This window comes from Dendronephthya gigantea, unplaced genomic scaffold (genome assembly GCF_004324835.1).
Source record: "Dendronephthya gigantea isolate DGI-Jeju-01 unplaced genomic scaffold, DenGig_1.0 000048F, whole genome shotgun sequence".
NCBI classification, from domain to species: domain Eukaryota; kingdom Metazoa; phylum Cnidaria; class Anthozoa; order Malacalcyonacea; family Nephtheidae; genus Dendronephthya; species Dendronephthya gigantea.
Window position 1 is genome coordinate 200,466 of NW_021163058.1, and position 18,643 is coordinate 219,108.

The window sequence follows — 18,643 nt, forward strand, 5'->3', positions numbered from 1 at the left end:
TTTTAGATCTGTTTTATAATACGAATATCTAAATACATGATTTCAAAAAATGATTTTTCATATTTCCTTCGCATTTATGATTTGTCACGATAATAGAATGAGTCCAGTTTCAGTTTGAGCCCGCATTCTCTGCCTAGCAACGTCCTTAGAAACTGCTCTGATAAGAATATTTTCATCATAAACCATTCGAAGAAGTCATATTTAATCACATTTTCTGTTTTACCAAAATATTTATCGCCTTTTTCACTGGCTTTAAAGAAACCTTTGGCTGTTGAATGTTGATGTCTTTTCATGTATTCCTATGGACGAAGACAGGTACAGATTTGAGATTTTTTAACTTCACGAAATAGGCTAAATAATTTGCTAAATAATTTGTAATCTCTCTGCACATATTTTTTTATGTCAGTCGTGGTTCAGAGCAAGTCCAAGTCGTCGAAGCTGCCAGAGCTATTGAAAGATGTTGGTGTTCGTACAGAGATAGACAGATATTTAAACTGTTGAAGTATGCAATATGTGCAGCGGTGTGTATTTGTAGATTATAGAATTATATTATAGATCATTAGATGGGAACTTTGAAATTCATTCTGATCTCATGAAATACTTTATATAATTTATAGGAACATTCTCTAACCAAAGAAGTGATAAGAAAAATTTCACCAACAGAAGCACAATTGTTAAATGATCCCACTTGCCATGCAAAAATTAGATTTCGGTATGGTAGCCATTTCTGTAATATTAATATATTTGTTAGCAGTACATGATTATATATATTCTATAAATATATTTGCTTCTGCAAACACATTACAAAGACATTTGTTAATTGACAATTGACATTCATTAATGCAAAAATTACAGGTTTGGTGGTTCTGAATATCCACCCATGATATTATTTAAAGTTTTCATTAAATGTGGAGAAAATGGTGTGAAATACTACAGTGGAAAGAAAATGATCCGTGCTGCATCAAAGGTACATACCATCAATTTGCCATTTTGTATTTCAAAGCAAGCTTTGAAAACCCAGGACATGAATTAGATGTTAATATTTGTATGGGTCTGGTCTGTATCTGTTATATCCCAACCAAGCAGAGGTTTGAAGCCTGATGGACACCCTCACATGCATTTTTTAGCCTGTGTGCACATTCTCCCTCATTGTGCATGTGAATATTCATCACTGTTAGCTAATTAACAACCAACTTTTTTCAAGGCTGCAGAAGATTCGTGTAAATTAATGGGAAATAGACAATTTTATAATCAAATGATAATTGATGCCTGTCAACAACATCAAGATAAAATCACCAATGAACTTGACATAAACACAATGAAAGATGTTATGCAGGTTAGCAGTTACCATACTTTACTATAGTTTTAGTTTTAAATGTTGTGCAGTACAAATCGTACAAGCAGCAAATTCATACTAAGTTTGTGTGGATTATATAAAGTTCTGGTTACTCTACCCTACCTATTTTTACCCCAGTTTTTGAGTGAATGATGGTGAAACACTATTTTGAAACAGGTTTATAGCTCCTGTTTCCATGTATGTTGCCAATCTTACTCCAGATTTAAATAGAGCTCACTGGTTTCAAACTTTTTAGTATTTAAGCAATCTAGATGAATGCCCTCCTGAAAATGGTGGAAAATCAAATTGTTGGAGGCAGTTAACATTAGACAGTGAGTAAAGAGATTGCGTTTTGTGTTTTGTGGTAACAGTTCAGCATTAAGTGCTGAAACCTTTATTTCATAATTGATAAAGACACAAGTCACAGATTTACACTGAGAAAGAATGACATATAATCTAATTAAAGTCCTTGTATTAATTGTAATATAACAGTATTTACTAGACTCCAAGTCACAAATTTAAAGATTAGTTTTAAAAACTTCTCTATACACCTGTCAGAGTTAATAGTTCAGTGTTGTTGTTTTTGTTTTTAGGTATTCCTCGTCATAATATTGTTCATGACGTTGTCACATACATCAACAGTGGAAATGTCTCTGAACGACTGGTTCTTGAAACACCGTTTTTTCCTTCTGCTAAACCAGTCACACAGAAAGCACAGCTTCAGACTTTCTTGGGTATTGTAAACTCAAGGTAATATTTTTATATTATACTATTGGATACGATGTATAATGTGTTATTCGTACTGTAAAATAATGACTAGTAAAACAGCATCATAAGTTGAACAATATAAGGATCATTCATTCATGTTTCTTTAGCAATGGTCCCGCTAAAAGAAAACCACTTTATCGACCACCACAAACATCTACGACAGAGAAATCAACAGCGCGACGTTCACATCGTGCAAGAAAACGAGTTGAGAAAATGAAAAAAATTTATGCAGGTGTATCAACTGATGAAAATGATCAGGTACTACCATTGAAAAAAATAATCCTTCTATTATAAACAAAAATCAACAAATGTGCCAAAAAGTTTATTTTGAAGTACTGTTGTTTGATTTTCATTTTGACAATTGCATTTGCCATGGACCCCAGTTCAATAGGACTTAGTTGTCTACTTGCTCTATAGTTGGAGCAAAAGACCTGTTTGTTTAGAGACTTTGTTAATTAACCAACCATAGGAAATAAACTCCACAAGCATATATAAGAGCTCTGTTTTGTTATTCATATCAGTTAGTACAATAGTATAATAGTATGTTAAACTTTTCCTCTTAGAATGCTGGGTTTGATGATGATGGAGATCAGCAGAGTACCAATCATGTAAATGAAGAAAAGTCTGGGTCTGAAAACTCAGACTGGGAAAATGAAGCTGATGAATTGTATGAATGGAGCCAAGATTTAACATTAGATGCGTTAGGCTTGAGTGTAACAACACCTGTGTTTTAAAAATTCTAAATTTAAATTAGACCTAGTTTTCATATTTTAGAAATTTGTAAATGTGAATTGATTCTTTGATCGATCTTCAATATTGAATTATCCTTTAATTTCCAGGAGATATACAGGGTGTCTCAAAAAAAACCGAATCCATCTTTGGCACGTTATTGTGCGTTGATTTATTGGTAAACGAGCGTAATTTTTTTATATTAAGAAAGATCACGCTTTTAGCTGTCAAATGAAATACTTTTCGTACCAAATAAAGGAAAAATGAGGGAATACGCCGAGTTCAACGAAAAATATTGATCAAAATCGCATTCTTTCACCTCCGCGCGTGATTTATGCATTGAGAAACAAAAAAAGAACCAATTAGTCACAGATGTGTCAAAACTGCATTAATTGATGATTAGTTTACAATTCAAACTTAAGAACATTAATTAGGCTCCTACACCTTCGACATGACCACCGTCTCTTTCGATGCACAGTTGACATCGTTTTAACATTGCCTGGACAGCTCTTTCGATAATCGGTTGGTTATTTTGCAAGGCGTTAACTTCGTCACGAATGCGGTTCCGCAAATCGTTGAGATCAAGCGGCGGTGTTGTGTAGACCTTGTTCTTCAGGTATCCCCAAAGGAAAAAGTCGCAAGGGGTAAGGTCAGGGGATCGCGGTGGCCATTCCACGTCATGGTTGAGGGCAATGATACGGTGACCAAACAATTCTCTCAAACGATCACGGACGGCATTTACACCGTGTGCCGGAGCTCCATCTTGCACCCACCAGAGATTTCGGAATGCTCCACTCCTTTGCATCTGGAAATTTTGCTGAAGTTGTGGTACCACATCGTTGTTCAACATTTGCAGATAGTTAAACCCATTTACATTTCCGTCAAAGAAGAATGGCCCAATTATCTGGCCGTTGCCACAAAGTCCGATCCAAACTGTCAGTTTTTGTTGACTCGAATTGATTTCGAAGTTAAATGCGGGCGGTTGTCCTGCAGCAGCATACGCCCTAGCGTTGTTGCTGTTAACTTGGCCGTTCATGGCAAAACCAGCTTCGTCTCCAACAACGAATGATCGCAGGAATTCTTCGTTTCCTCTGCAACGGTCAACCAGCCATCGCGCAAACTGCAAACGTCGAGCGTAGTCTCGAGGAAGGAGTTGATGCCGGATGTGCATGCGGTAAGGGTGCATGTTCAGATCTAAATTCGTTATGCGGGTAAACGTGGCATGTGATAGACCAACACCATTCCGTCTTGCGCTTGTATCTGTAGGATGATCAGCTAGCCGCTGTCTGACCGCCTCAATGTTGGCTTGTGATCTACCAGTTCGCTTTCTGCCAGAATTGCCCTTGTTTCGGTTTAATGTTGTACCATATTTAAAAAACTTTCTTACATTTCTCAAAATTGTTGAGAGTGGAGGCGATTGCCGCTCAGGAAAACGTTGCCTGAAACTCTCTCGAGTTCTTTGCAAACTTCCTGTTTTAATAAACGTATTGGCAATAAATGTTCGTTGTTCTATTGTAAGTTGAACCATGTTTGCAATAACAAAGAAACAGATTCTTTAATCGATCTTAAATATGGATTCGCAATGCGAATGCAACGTATGCATATGCCATCTTCCCAAGAGACTTATATGTGTCAAAATGATATTCCATGCTTCACACAGATTTTAAGCACTTGGCTCTCGTGGCCCAGTTGGTTAGTGCGTCGTACTTATAAGCAGTACTGAGGTACATGCGAAGGTCGAGGGTCCGATCCCCTCCGAGAGCAGATTCTTTGATCGATCTGAAATATTGAATTATTATTTAATTTCCAGGAGATATATCAGTGCCAAAATAATATTCCATCCTTCACACAGTTTTTAAGCACCTGGCTCTCGTGGCCCAGTTGGTTTGTGCGTCGTACTTCTAAGCAGTACCGAAGTATATGCGAAGGTCGAGGGTTCGATCCCCTCCGGGAGCAGATCCCTTGATCGATCTTAAATATGGATTTATCAGGTTGCGAATATATGCTCATGGGGCATATAGCCTCGGAAGTGAATGCAAAACTGACAAGACTTTTGACAATGGATATTTATTGAAGAAACTATTAGGTTTCAAGTTGCTATTGCTGCATTTTTTAGCGCAAAAATATAATTTGAAAAACTATCTGCCGTTTAATATTTCTGTTGCAAATACAGTCAATAGAGTCAAAGTGTAAATGCATGCCTAAACATGATTCCATGGGATACTTTCAAAATATACAACATTTGTAAAGGATTTTTTGTGTGAATTGTGAATTCAGGCATAAAATTGACAGCCCCCTTATTCAGGGGCGTAACTAGAACAATAATTGGGGAGGGGGGGGGGTGAATATTCATATATTCAGTTCTGCCCGACGGATTTCTATTGTAAGCTATTGCAATTACAAAAGAAATCCGTAGGGCAGAACTGGATATATGAATATTCACCCCCCCCCCCCCAATTATCGTTCTAGTTACGCCACTGCCCTTATTGCAGAGTTCTCACAAGGTGAATAGGGCTTCCAAAATTGAAGGAAATTTTCTTCAGAATGCGAGAGAGGGAGGGAGGGGTAGGATATATTTTTAATGCATTTTTCAAAAGTTCTTTGTTTCTCTCTTTTTTCATTGCTATCCCCTGATGAGCAAAATACAATACACTGCACATAAATTAAGATTATCCAATCAGGAGAATTGTTGGACTGCCAGACTGGGTTCGTTTAGCCAATAGCATAGCTTTATTTTCCAACACGAGGAGCGGGGAAAATAAAATATAAAGTCTCGTCAAATGTTTGAGGCATCATTTGGGCACTGATTTTCGAAGCAATATGTCAAGCTAGATTTACGGTTGAAAATTTTGACAACAGAATTTCTACTCAAGAAATGATCCCGGCCTTCAGTTTGCAGAAGAGAATTTTATCTTTGCTGCCCTGACGTTGGTGTAAAAACAGGTAATATATCCCATTACGATTATGTAATTGCCCTGAAGGACGCGTGTTTGCCTTGTACTCGCTCTGAAAATTTGCTTATAACACTAACGTTGTTTTTTATTCATATCTGTCTCCCAGAGCTCTGACGATTTGAAGCCAAGTTTGACGATCAAACTCGTGAACAAGAGACGGATAAATTGTGGCCGAAACTGCTCAAGATAACTCGCCTTTCAAGAGAGAAGCACGACTAGCTATTCCTCGGAGCTTATTGGTGAAATGATGAAGGTATAAACGCTAAATCGTATGCGAATTAATAATGCAGGGTTTAGATATCAAGCAATCTAGCTGCACTCTAGTAGCTAACCCTCACGCACTTCAATTTCAAATTAACGTTCGAAAAACTAACGTTCTCTTCTATCCTTTTCAGGTAGAGTTTTAGAGCTAAAGCTAAACTAAAGGCGAAATGTACTGAACAAATACGGGACCTGAGAAAATTACAGTTGACTGAATTGCCAAAGAACTGAATTCTACTCGCGTTTAAGGAGACAGCAAGTCCAAAGCTGCTCTTTCTACACTTGCTGCTGAAATGAACAGGTAAATTATAAGTGTATATCTATTTTGTGTCCATTAGACCTATGATTAGATTCACTGAAGAGGATGAGAAATTGAAACGCTTGATCAGGCTTCGTGCTTTGTGTCCTCTTTCACCTGATTCGATCGTGCACTTAAACGAAAGTTTTTCCCTAATATTTTGAGCTCGTTTTATTGAAGCGAACTTCTTTGAATCACCGTCTATAACAAGCCTTACCTTTGTTTTATTTCAGGTGGAGATTTAGCGAGTCAAAACCATATGAAACGACGATAAACCTGTTCATAATAAAATGTAAGTGTCAAGCGATTGAACATTTTTGATAGAGCGAACAATGGGGAGCTTAAGCTGATTTAGGACGGGAACCATGACGGCTGATAATACAATAATATAAAAATTCATAAAAGGCGAGAATAGAAATAATTGAAATCCCACAGGCATTTTATTGACGTTGTTTACTGTCCATACACAACAACAAAGTGACGTAATTATTTTATTTACAAAGTCTCCTTTAAGATTTAAGAAAAGGATGATCTAGTAATAAATGTATAGTAAAGTATACAACGTTTCCTGACGTATTCCAAAAATTAACAAAATTTCTGTTTTAATACGATTAATTGTTCTTATCGTCACGCTGGGTCCCCAAATTATACGGCCGAATTTAGACACGCTGGCCGAATTTAGAGAAACATTCCGCTTCCTGCATGCATAATGCCTTATATTTCATATTATTTTTACTCCATATTAATAGAACGTAATTTTACGTGTGCCTCCTCTACTATATGCTTATTTTTTTATCCTCAATCGTATTTCAGGTTGATGATATATTATAAGAAATCACGGCTGGGTTGAGCTATAACCACGGCAAAACGATGCCAAAACGACGCCAAACGATACAACGTCGAACAGCAGCGTATATCGGCGATGTTCCCCGACATCGTTAAAGGTTAGAGTAGCTTGGTGGTCAAAAAATGTGCATGCTAGGGATAAAATGTAATTTCGCACAAAAAATGTTCTACGAACAATCCTTCTGCAAAGCAGAAGTTCATTGTTCGTCTTAAGGGGCGCGATGTTCTTTAAACCATAACGCTTGTCAGTTACCTAGGTTCTGGCCACCAGGAACATAGCTAATGCATGTTGCATGTGTAAATAAATTTGCATGTGAGTAAATTTTTTTAAAAATTCGGTTATAGGGTCCGGCTTTGCGCTTAAGGGCTGCTCGCTGCGATTAGGGCTACGCGCTATAGGGTTTAGGTTGATAAGTTGCAAGTTCAAACTAGGGCCGGTTATATATGTCGAAAACATGAATTTTCATACACGAAATGGTTTAAAAAGCCATGCACACGAGCATAAATCACGGCCGCCTCAAATGGCAAACATAATCCCATAGGTTCTTACTCTGTTCCATCTCTCGGAACTGTTATTCTTAAGAAATTTGCAGCTCCGAATGTAGATTGTAATAATATAAAACTTAAAACAAACACTGTTTTGTACATATACATACACTATAGCCTCAAATGGCAAACATAATCCCATAGGTTCTTTCTCGTTCCCATTTCTCGTTCTCTCTTGTCTTGTCCTGTTGAAATTGTCTCTACCAGGCAACATGCGGCTATCGGAAATATATATATTAATATAGATTGTATAAAATTATGAATTGTAAATATACTATTATCTTGCATGGTTTACTATATTTTGCAATAATGGAATAATTTAATACTAATGTATATATAACATGGTTACATAATAATGTGAAACACATGAGCAAAACATTAATACAAATTAAACCATGCAAACCATATGGCCTTTATAATGACAGACATAATCCAATAGGTTTCTAGGTTCTATTTCTCTTGTCTCTTGTTACATATACTATCTTACTACAAATCATAAATACATCAACCCATAACAATCTGATTAACGCACACTTCATAACAGAATGTATATACATGAAAAATAAAACATGCTCTTAATGAATTTGAATTTACTTGGGAAATAGAGGAGGGCTGTGAGGGTGTCATGTTATCTCGTAGCGATATATGCATCATTCCTACATTAGTTAAAAACAAATCAAGAGACGAACATGGGCAGTGGCATTGCAATTTTATTATTTTTCTAAGGTCTCTGTGAGACTTCCAATCATTTGGCATCGTCGAGCAGTGCTTATGAAAAGAAAGGCGCCACTTTTCGTCTGTGCTGTTTGACCTTGCTGATTGGTTCGAAGTGTTCGCAGGTATCTTGGGATATCTAATAACCTTGCAGTGTTATTTTCATTGCTGTTTCTGTAAGGACAGCTTGCTTTGGCTTTATGCCTTGGCTCTAAAAATGTTAAGTAAAGTTTTCATAAAATAAAATTGTGCTCGATGCTCTTCTGTAAGGACAGCTTGCTTTGGCTATACGCCTTTGCTCTGGAAGTGCTAAGTCCATTTTCCACAGAAAAAAGTACTAGCAACTCGGTGCTATTTCTAAGGGAAGCGTATTTCTAGGGGAAGCGTGCTTGGGCTATACGCTTTGGCTCTTAAAGTGTTCAGTCAAATTTTTCACATAAGAAAATTTTTACTTTGTGCTGTTTCTGTAAGGGCAGCTTGCTTTTCAGCTTTAAAATTAAGTCTATGCGCCGAAGTTGTAAATTTCATGAACTAACAACTTTAAAAAAAACTCTTAGGAACACTGCCTATGATTTGTCAGCGGAATAATTTTAGTTTATGAACGAACAGTGCTTTCAAAATTCACCCAGATATTGATACAATAGAACAAAATCTACACAAGCATGTATGTTCCCCTTACGTATACATGCATGCAAATAGAATATGAATTGAACAAAATACATATATAAATAAAAAGAATAGAAGAGTGAACTCTATACACCTAATTTGCATACATATAGAAAAGAATAAACGATCATTTTCATACAGTACATGCATTCAAATACAATAGTCAATACAATAGAATAAAATATATACAACACTGCTGCAATATAAATACAATAGTCAATGCAATAGAATAAAATATATACAACACTGCTGCAATATAAATGCATTCAAATAGATCTAATAATGATATACATACACATGCAAGCTACATATTATAAAAGACCAAGCATTATGTAAGACGTAGACCTATTCTGAATCTGTTTGTATTACTGTAAAGAGAACAAATTGTAGCACAGGAACGATAAAGTAGTAATAAAAGTAGGAGAAAAATTAACCGTTTCCCTGTCTCTTGATTTCAATAGCTAAAAACAAACAAGCTTTGTAACACATGATTGAACGATAAAGTTGTAATAAAAGAAAAAAAAATTATTTGTTTCCTTGTGTCTTGATTTCAATAGCTATAAATACAAACGCGCTTTGTAATACATGACATTATGTTAATAAAATATTAAAAAAAACCTGTGTATCGTTTTTATTTCCGGCGTTCGGTGAGGGTTTTCCTCCAGGATCTCTGGTTTCCCTCGTAATCAAAAATAGTGTCCGTGTGTTCGGAACCGCGTTTATGGTTGGTTTTCCATTAATGACAAATGACAATTCCTTTCTTTTTGAAAGTTAATGTCATTTTTTAAACATAAATTTGAATCCGTCTCTTTAAAAAACCAGACTCCCACCTCACGTTTGCCCTATAATATACTGAATGTATAGTTGAGTGTTGTACAATTTCTCGTATGATAAATGCCTTAAATTGCAAAACATACAAGTTAATGGAATCTGATTGTACACACGGTTACTGGGTTAAATTCCCGGTACACTACTTTCTCTGAACAAACCAAAAATTGAAATGCATATTTCGTCGATTCGAAACTTGGAAGAAAAAGAAGGGGCGAAGCAATTCACGAAGTGAACAGTGTTATTTCATGAAAATTGAAGACGTGGTACAGCCATTGAAATTGCAGCGTTTGTAACTTGATCCAACCAACTAAAAAATTTCCCAGCTATTCTTAACTTGATACAAGATAATTTTTCCTCTAAAATAATTTCTTTCGTGTCAAAATTATTTTTCTTGTGTCCATTATTTTTCCTGTAAATTTTTTGTGTCCAAATTATTTTTTTTCCTCTCAAAATTTTTTTGTTTCGAAATTTTTTTTACCTGTCAAATTTTATTTCTTGTGTCCCATTTTTTTAACCTGTCAATTTTTTTTCTTGTGTTTTCCATGGTTTTCCACGGGTGTACTTCTGAATGTGAATGTGAAGGTGTAATTCCGTTTTTTTTCTTTTTACCTGTAGAAATTTTTTCCTTTTTGTAATTATTTTTCTTGTGTCCAAACTTTTTTCCAGCGGAAATTCCAAAAAATTTTTCCTTTGGTCCCACGTTGCCGATTTGCCTGAAATTTTGAAATTTATCAAATTTTCCTTTTTCAAGATGCTTTATCAAAGTAGGGTTTTAAGAGTTCAAATGTATTATAAGAATGCAATTCTAATAAATTCTAAAGCATATTTCGACGTATTTTCAACCGAATTTTGAACTTTCAAAAAATTGACGAAAATTAGGATTATCAATCTATTGGTCCCCCCCGTTGCCGAAGTTTATCAAAGTATGATTTTATGTGTTCAAATGTATTGTTTTCATGAAAGAATCCAATTCTAATCAATTTTGAACCATTTCGACGTATTTTCAACCGAATTTTGAAACTTCAAAAAATTGACGAAAATTAGGATTTTCAGTCTATTGGTCCCCCGTTGCCGATGTATGTATGTATGTAAAAAAACCTTATTTAATGACGCTAGCCTTGTCAACAAAAGTTGGTTTCCACAAGGGGCATCCATAACACAATAGAACATTTACAAAGAGATAATAATATATCTACATAGCTATTTACAAAAGAGAAATATATAAGAAAGAAAATAGATTGAGTTGGTGTGATCCGGCCGTATGCTAAGATCTATACATGATTGAATCTTAATTCTATTTAACAATTCATTTGCTTAACAATATTTTTGAAAGAGTAAATAGATTGCGCTTCCTTAGCTTCTTGCGAAAGATTATTCCAAAGTTTAGCACCACTGTACTTAAAACTTTTTTTCAGAAATTCGCATCTCGGTTTTGGAAGAGCCAAATCAATGTGACAGTTTCTGAGGTCATAATTATTTTGCAAAAGATTCCTCCTGATGAATAATTCTTTCAAATTAGGTGCGGTATAATCATTCAAAATTTTATATAATAATGCTGCCTTGGTCATACTTCGTCTGGAATCTAAATTTTCCCAGTCAAGTGCCCGAAGAATATCTGCAGACCTAATTTAATAGTTAGCGCCAGCTATTATTCGAGCTGCCCGATTTTGAAATTTTTGCAGCTTATCTTTCAATGTCTTGTTGCAGTTATCCCAAAGGGGAGAGCAATAATCGAAATAGGGTTGTATCAAAGCTTTATAAATCGATTGCAACATGTTTACAGGAACATAGGGCTTGACGCGTTTTAACGTTCCTATGCCTGCCCCAACTTTTTTGCAAATCGTTTCAATGTGTTCTTCCCAACTTAATGTTTCATCAAGGGTGACGCCCAGACAATGGATTGAATATACTCTGGGAATAGGTTTGCTATTTAGCATTACAGGAATATCATCATTGATCTTAAGAAGATTATGCTTTGATCCAACGTACATAAATTTAGTTTTGGTTGAATGGTGCTGTAATTTGTTACTTTTTAGCCACTGGCTGATTTTGTTCAAATCGCTATTTAACTTGGAGATAAGTTCTGCTGAATCCTTTCCGAATTTTTGAAATTTAAAAAAATTGAGGAAAATTAGGATTTTCAGTCTATTGGTCCCCCGTTGCCGATATATTATCGGAAATTTTGAAGTTTATCAAAGTATGATTTTATGTGTTCAAGTGTATTGTTTTCATGAAGGAATACAATTCTAATCAATTCTGAACCATTTCGACGTATTTTCAACCGAATTTTGAAATTTCAGAAAATTGAGGAAAATTAGGATTTTCAGTCTATTGGTCCCCCGTTGCCGATATATTATCGGAAATTTTGAAGTTTATCAAAGTATGATTTTATGTGTTCAAATGTATTATTTTCATGAAAGAATGCAATTCTAATCAATTCTGAACCATTTCGACGTATTTTCAAGCGATTTTTGAAATTTCAAAAAATTGACGAAAATTAGGATTTTCAGTCTTTTGGTCCCTCGTTGCCGATACGGCAGAAATTTTGAAATTTATTAAAGTATGATTTTATGTGTTCAAATGTATTATTTTCATGAAAGAATACAATTCTAATCAATTCTGAACCATTTTGACGTATTTTCAACCGAGTTTTGAAATTTCAGAAAATTGACGAAAATTAGGATTTTCAGTCTATTGGTCCCCCGTTGCCGATATGGCGGAAATTTTGAAGTTTATCAAAGTATGATTTTATGTGTTCAATTGTATTGTTTTCATGAAGGAATACAATTCTAATCAATTCTGAACCATTTCGACGTATTTTCAACCGATTTTTGAAATTTCAAAAAATTGACGAAAATTAGGATTTTCAGTCTTTTGGTCCCTCGTTGCCGATATGGCAGAAATTTAGGAATTAATCAAAGTATGATTTTATGTGTTCAAATGTATTATTTTAATGAAAGAATACAATTCTAATCAATTCTGAACCATTTCGACGTATTTTCAACCGAATTTTGAAATTTCAAAAAATTGACGAAAATTAGGATTATCAATCTATTGGTCCCTCGTTGCCGATATGGCGGAAATTTTGAAGTTAATCAAAGTGTGATTTTATGTGTTCAAATGTATTTTTTTCATGAAAGAATGCAATTCTAATCAATTCTGAACCATTTCGACGTATTTTCAACCGATTTTTGAAATTTCAAAAAATTGACGAAAATTAGGATTTTCAGTCTTTTGGTCCCTCGTTGCCGATATGGCAGAAATTTAGGAATTAATCAAAGTATGATTTTATGTGTTCAAATGTATTATTTTAATGAAAGAATACAATTCTAATCAATTCTGAACCATTTCGACGTATTTTCAACCGAATTTTGAAATTTCAAAAAATTGACGAAAATTAGGATTATCAGTCTATTGGTCCCTCGTTGCCGATATGGCGGAAATTTTGAAGTTAATCAAAGTGTGATTTTATGTGTTCAAATGTATTTTTTTCATGAAAGAATGCAATTCTAATCAATTCTGAACCATTTCGACGTATTTTCAACCGATTTTTGAAATTTCAAAAAATTGACGAAAATTAGGATTTTCAGTCTTTTGGTCCCTCGTTGCCGATATGGCAGAAATTTAGGAATTAATCAAAGTATGATTTTATGTGTTCAAATGTATTATTTTAATGAAAGAATACAATTCTAATCAATTCTGAACCATTTCGACGTATTTTCAACCGAATTTTGAAATTTCAAAAAATTGACGAAAATTAGGATTATCAATCTATTGGTCCCCCGTTGCCGATATGGAGGAAATTTTGAAGTTTATCAAAGTATGATTTTATGTGTTCAAATGTATTGTTTTCATGAAGGAATACAATTCTAATCAATTCTGAACCATTTCGACGTATTTTCAACCTAATTTTGAAATTTCAAAAAATTGACGAAAATTAGGATTTTCAGTGTTTTGGTCCCTCGTTGCCGATATGGCAGATATTTTGAAATTTATTAAAGTATGATTTTATGTTTTCAAATGTATTATTTTCATGAAAGAATACAATTCTAATCAATTCTGAACCATTTTGACGTATTTTCAACCGAATTTTGAAATTTCAAAAAATTGATGAAAATTAGGATTTTCAGTCAATTGGTCCCCCGTTGCCGATATGGCGGAAATTTTGAAGTTTATCAAAGTATGATTTTATGTGTCAAATGCATTGTTTTCATGAAGGAATACAATTCTAATCAATTCTGAACCATTTTGACGTATTTTCAACCGAGTTTTGAAATTTCAGAAAATTGACGAAAATTAGGATTTTCAGTCTTTTGGTCCCCCGTTGCCGATATATTATCGGAAATTTTAAAGTTTATCAAAGTATGATTTTATGTGTTCAAATGTATTATTTTCATGAAAGAATACAATTCTAATCAATTCTGAACCATTTCGATGTATTTTCCGTTGCCGATATATTATCGGAAATTTTGAAGTTTATCAAAGTATGATTTTATGTGTTCAAATAAATTGTTTTCATGAAAGAATACAAATCTAATCAATTCTGAACCATTTTGACGTATTTTCAACCGAATTTTGAAATTTTAAAAAATTGACGAAAATTAGGATTATGAGTCTATTGGTCCCCCGTTGCCGATATATTATCGGAAATTTTGAAGTTTATCAAAGTATGATTTTATGTGTTCAAATGTATTATTTTCATAAAAGAATACAATTCTAATCAATTCTGAACCATTTCGACGTATTTTCAACCGATTTTTGAAATTTCAAAAAATTGACGAAAATTAGGATTATCAGTCTATTGGTCCCCCGTTGCCGATATGGCGGAAATTTTGAAGTTAATCAAAGTGTGATTTTATGTGTTCAAATTTATTGTTTTCATGAAAAAATGCAATTCTGATTAATTCTAAACGATTTCCACGTACTTTCAACCTTTGAAATTTCAAAAAATTGACGAAAATCTTTTTTGCAACCTTAAACCGGGCGCTGTGGGTGTTTATATAATAATATATATGTAAGGATTTAACACATGATCCGGTTGCCTAGTTGTTAAGGATACGACTTAGCATGTTGTAAGCGTAGGTTCGAATCCTGGAAGGGATAGGTTTAATTTTTCCCACTGAAATTACTATTTAATTTAAAATTATTCAGAAAGGATTTAGTCAAATAAAGAACAATAGCTTTTGACAAATGATGTGGTGGTCTAGTGGTTAAGGCGTTGATCTCCCAACCCGAAGACTAACGTTTCAATCCCTGGCAATGCAAAAAAATTAGCCTGAAAAATTTCCGCATGATTTGGAAGCTTTAAAACAGCCAAAAGACTCCCCGGCCTTTGCCAAAGACCGTAAATTGAAAAAAAATTTGAAATAAAAAAAATTATAACGAAATTCTTGCGTTAGAGAGTACCTGGAAATTGAAGAAAAAAGCACAAGTAAAAAAAGTTTTAAAAACATGTGTCTTCTAAAGAGCCTAAAAATGAAAGTCAGACGGAAAAAATTTAACAATCTCCCGCTTTTAAAAAACTCATGTTTACTTAACTATTTTTTTTCACGAAAATTTGACAGGGTGATTTTCTCGAGACTGAAAAAATTCACTTTTTTTCACTTTTTTGAAATTCTCTTAGATTTTTTTTTTCACGCGGAAGTATTTTGTCTTGGGCTACCTGTGTCAAGCCAGACACAGGTAGCCCAAGACAGACACAGGTAACCCAAGACAAACTACTTCTTCGTCAAAAAAAAATCTAAGAGAATTTCAAAAAAGTGAAAAAAAGTGAATTTTTTCAGTCTCGAGAAAATCACCCTGTCAAATTTTCGTGAAAAAAAAATTAGTTAAGTAAACATGAGTTTTTTAAAAGCGGGAAATTTTTTCCGTCTTACTTTCATTTTTAGGCTCTTTAGAAGACACATGTTTTTAAAGCTTTTTTTACTTGTGATTTTTCTTCAATTTTCAGGCACTCTCTACGGGAATTAACGCAAGAATTTTTTTATTTCAAATTTTTTATTTCAAATTTTTTTTCAATTTACAGTCTTTCGCAAAGGCCGGGGAGTCTTTTAACTGTTTTAAAGCTTTCAAATCATGCGGAAATTTTTCAGACTAATTTTTTTGCATTGCCAGGGGTTGAAACGTTGGTCTTCGGGTTGGGAGATCAACGCCTTAACCACTAGACCACCACATCATTTGTCGAAAGCTATTGTTCTTTATTTGACTAAATCCTTTTTGAGTAATTTTAAATTAAATAGTAATTTCGGTGGGAAAAATCGTACCTTTCCCATGCAGGATTCGAACCTACGCTTACAACCTGATAGGCCGTAGCCTTAACCACTGGGCTACCGCAATGACGTACATATTAAGCAGGTTGGTATCAATATACAATCCGATGGCCCAGTGGTTAAGGCTACGGCCTACCAGGTTGTAAGGGAAGGTTCGAATCCTGCATGGGAAAGGTTTGATTTTTCCTATCGAAATTACTATTTAATTTAAAATTCATTGAAAAGGATTAGGTCAAATAGAGAACAATAGCTTTCGACAAATGATTCGGTGGTCTAGTGGTTAAGGCGTTCGTCTCTCAATCCGAAGACAAACGTTTCAACTCCTGGCAATGCACAAAAATTAACCTAAAAACTTTCGGTGTGATTTGGAAGCTTTAAAACAGTTAAAAAGACTTCTCGGCCTTTCGGAAAGACTGTGAATTGAAAAAATTTGAAATAAAAAAAATTGAAAAAAATTTCTAGCGTTCAAAAATACTTGAAAATTGAAAAAAGCGCACAAGTAAAAGTAAAGGTGTGTCACCTAAGAAAATTTAAAAAGTCAGAATAAAATTTAAAAAATTTCCCGCTTTTAAAAAACTCATGTTTACTTAACTAATTTTTTTTTCACGAAAATTTGACAGGGCGATTTTCTCGAGACTGAAAAAATTCACTTTTTTTCACTTTTTTGAAATTCTCTTGGATTTTTTTTTTCACGCGGAAGTATTTTGTCTTGGGCTACCTGTGTCAAGCCAGACACAGGTAGCCCAAGACAGACACAGGTAACCCAAGACAAACTACTTCTTCGTCAAAAAAAAATCTAAGAGAATTTCAAAAAAGTGAAAAAAAGTGAATTTTTTCAGTCTCGAGAAAATCACCCTGTCAAATTTTCGTGAAAAAAAATAGTTAAGTAAACATGAGTTTTTTAAAAGCGGGAGATTGTTAAATTTTTTCCGTCTAACTTTCATTTTTAGGCTCTTTAGAAGACACATGTTTTTAAAACTTTTTTTACTTGTGCTTTTTTCTTCAATTTCCAGGTACTCTCTAACGCAAGAATTTCGTTATAACTTTTTTTTTTCAAATTTTTTTTCAATTTACGGTCTTTCCAAATCATGCGGAAATTTTTCAGGCTAACGTTGGTCTTCGGGTTGAGAGACCACCGTGTTAACCACTAGACCACCACATCATTTGTCGAAAGCTATTGTTCTTTATTTGACTAAATCCTTTTTGAATAATTTTAAATTAAATAGTAATTTCGGTGGGAAAAATCGTACCTTTCCCATGCAGGATTCGAACCCACGCTTACAACCTGACAGGCCGTAGCCTTAACCACTGGGCTACCGCAATGACATATGTATTAAGCAGGTTGCAATCAATATAGAATCCGAATGGCGTTACCAAGTTTTTTGAAATTTCGAAATTCATCAAAGTATGATTTTATGTGTTCGACACAAGAAAAGAGTTTGACAGGAAAAAAATTTTGACAGATGAAAAAAATTTTGGCACGAAAAAATATTTTGACACACGAAAAAAATTCCACACAAGAAAAAAAATCGAGAGGAAAAGAAATTTGGACACGAGAAAAAAAATTTGCACATATGAAAAAAATTGGACACAGAAAAGAGTTTGACAGAAAAAAATTTTGACAGATGAAAAAAATTTTGGCACGAAAAAATATTTTGACACACGAAAAAAATTCGAGACAAGAAAAAAAATCGAGAGGAAAAGAAATTTGGATACATTAAAAAAATGTGCACATATGAAAAAAATTCGACACAAGAAAAGAGTTTGACAGGAAAAAAAATTTTGACAGATGAAAAAAATTTTGGCACGAAAAAATATTTTGACGCACGAAAAAAATTCGACACAAGAAAAAAAGTCGAGAGGAAAAGAAATTTGGACACATGAAAAAAAATTTGCACATATGAAATAAATTCGACACAAAAAGAGTTTGACAGGAAAAAAATTTTGACAAATGAAAAAAATTTTGACACACGAAAAAAATTGAACGGAAAAGGAATTTGGTCACAAGAAAAAAGATTTTGACTCATGATAAAAAATTGGACACAACAAAAAAAATTGAGAGGAAAAGAAATTTGGATACATGAAATTTGGGCCCATTTTGTAACAAGAAAAAATATTTTGACACATAGAAATTTGGACACAAGAAAAAAATGGAGAGGAAAAGAAATTTGGACACATGAAAAAAAATTGTACATATGAAAAAAATTGGACACGAGAAAAGAGTTTGACAGGAAAAAAATTTAACAGATGAAAAACATTTTGGCACGAAAGAATATTTTGACACACGAAAAAAATTGAGAGGAAAAGGAATTTGGTCACAAGAAAAAAGATTTTGACTCATGATGAAAAATTGGACACAACAAAAAAAATTGAGAGGAAAAGAAATTTGGATACATGAAAAAATTTGACACATGAAAAAAAAATG

General features: G+C 33.9%; 1 protein-coding gene, 1 long non-coding RNA gene, 2 other non-coding genes and 1 pseudogene across 4 annotated transcripts; 4 read left to right on the forward strand and 1 right to left on the reverse strand.

The window, feature by feature from the left end:
* The first annotated feature begins 170 nt into the window (after positions 1-170).
* On the forward strand, positions 171-3,097 carry LOC114528228 (putative uncharacterized protein CXorf58). Its single transcript, XM_028549852.1, has 9 exons — positions 171-315; positions 407-521; positions 618-712; positions 856-967; positions 1,205-1,336; positions 1,593-1,668; positions 1,930-2,086; positions 2,212-2,362; positions 2,668-3,097. Exons 1-9 carry the CDS (start codon positions 302-304, stop codon positions 2,836-2,838), a joined length of 1,023 nt encoding a protein of 340 aa, XP_028405653.1. The 5' UTR covers positions 171-301; the 3' UTR covers positions 2,839-3,097.
* Positions 3,098-4,507: 1,410 nt separating this feature from the next.
* Trnai-uau lies at positions 4,508-4,597 on the forward strand. The gene is given in 2 exon segments: positions 4,508-4,545; positions 4,562-4,597. It is a non-coding gene; the product is annotated as a tRNA-Ile (tRNA).
* A 102-nt stretch (positions 4,598-4,699) lies between these two features.
* On the forward strand, positions 4,700-4,789 carry Trnar-ucu. Its single transcript is given in 2 exon segments — positions 4,700-4,737; positions 4,754-4,789. It is a non-coding gene; the product is annotated as a tRNA-Arg (tRNA).
* A 1,129-nt stretch (positions 4,790-5,918) lies between these two features.
* On the forward strand, positions 5,919-7,323 carry LOC114528066. Its single transcript, XR_003687464.1, has 4 exons — positions 5,919-6,040; positions 6,183-6,349; positions 6,580-6,638; positions 7,160-7,323. It is a non-coding gene; the product is annotated as an uncharacterized LOC114528066 (long non-coding RNA).
* Positions 7,324-11,247: 3,924 nt separating this feature from the next.
* Positions 11,248-18,375, reverse strand: LOC114528074 (annotated as a pseudogene).
* Positions 18,376-18,643: the final 268 nt, after the last annotated feature.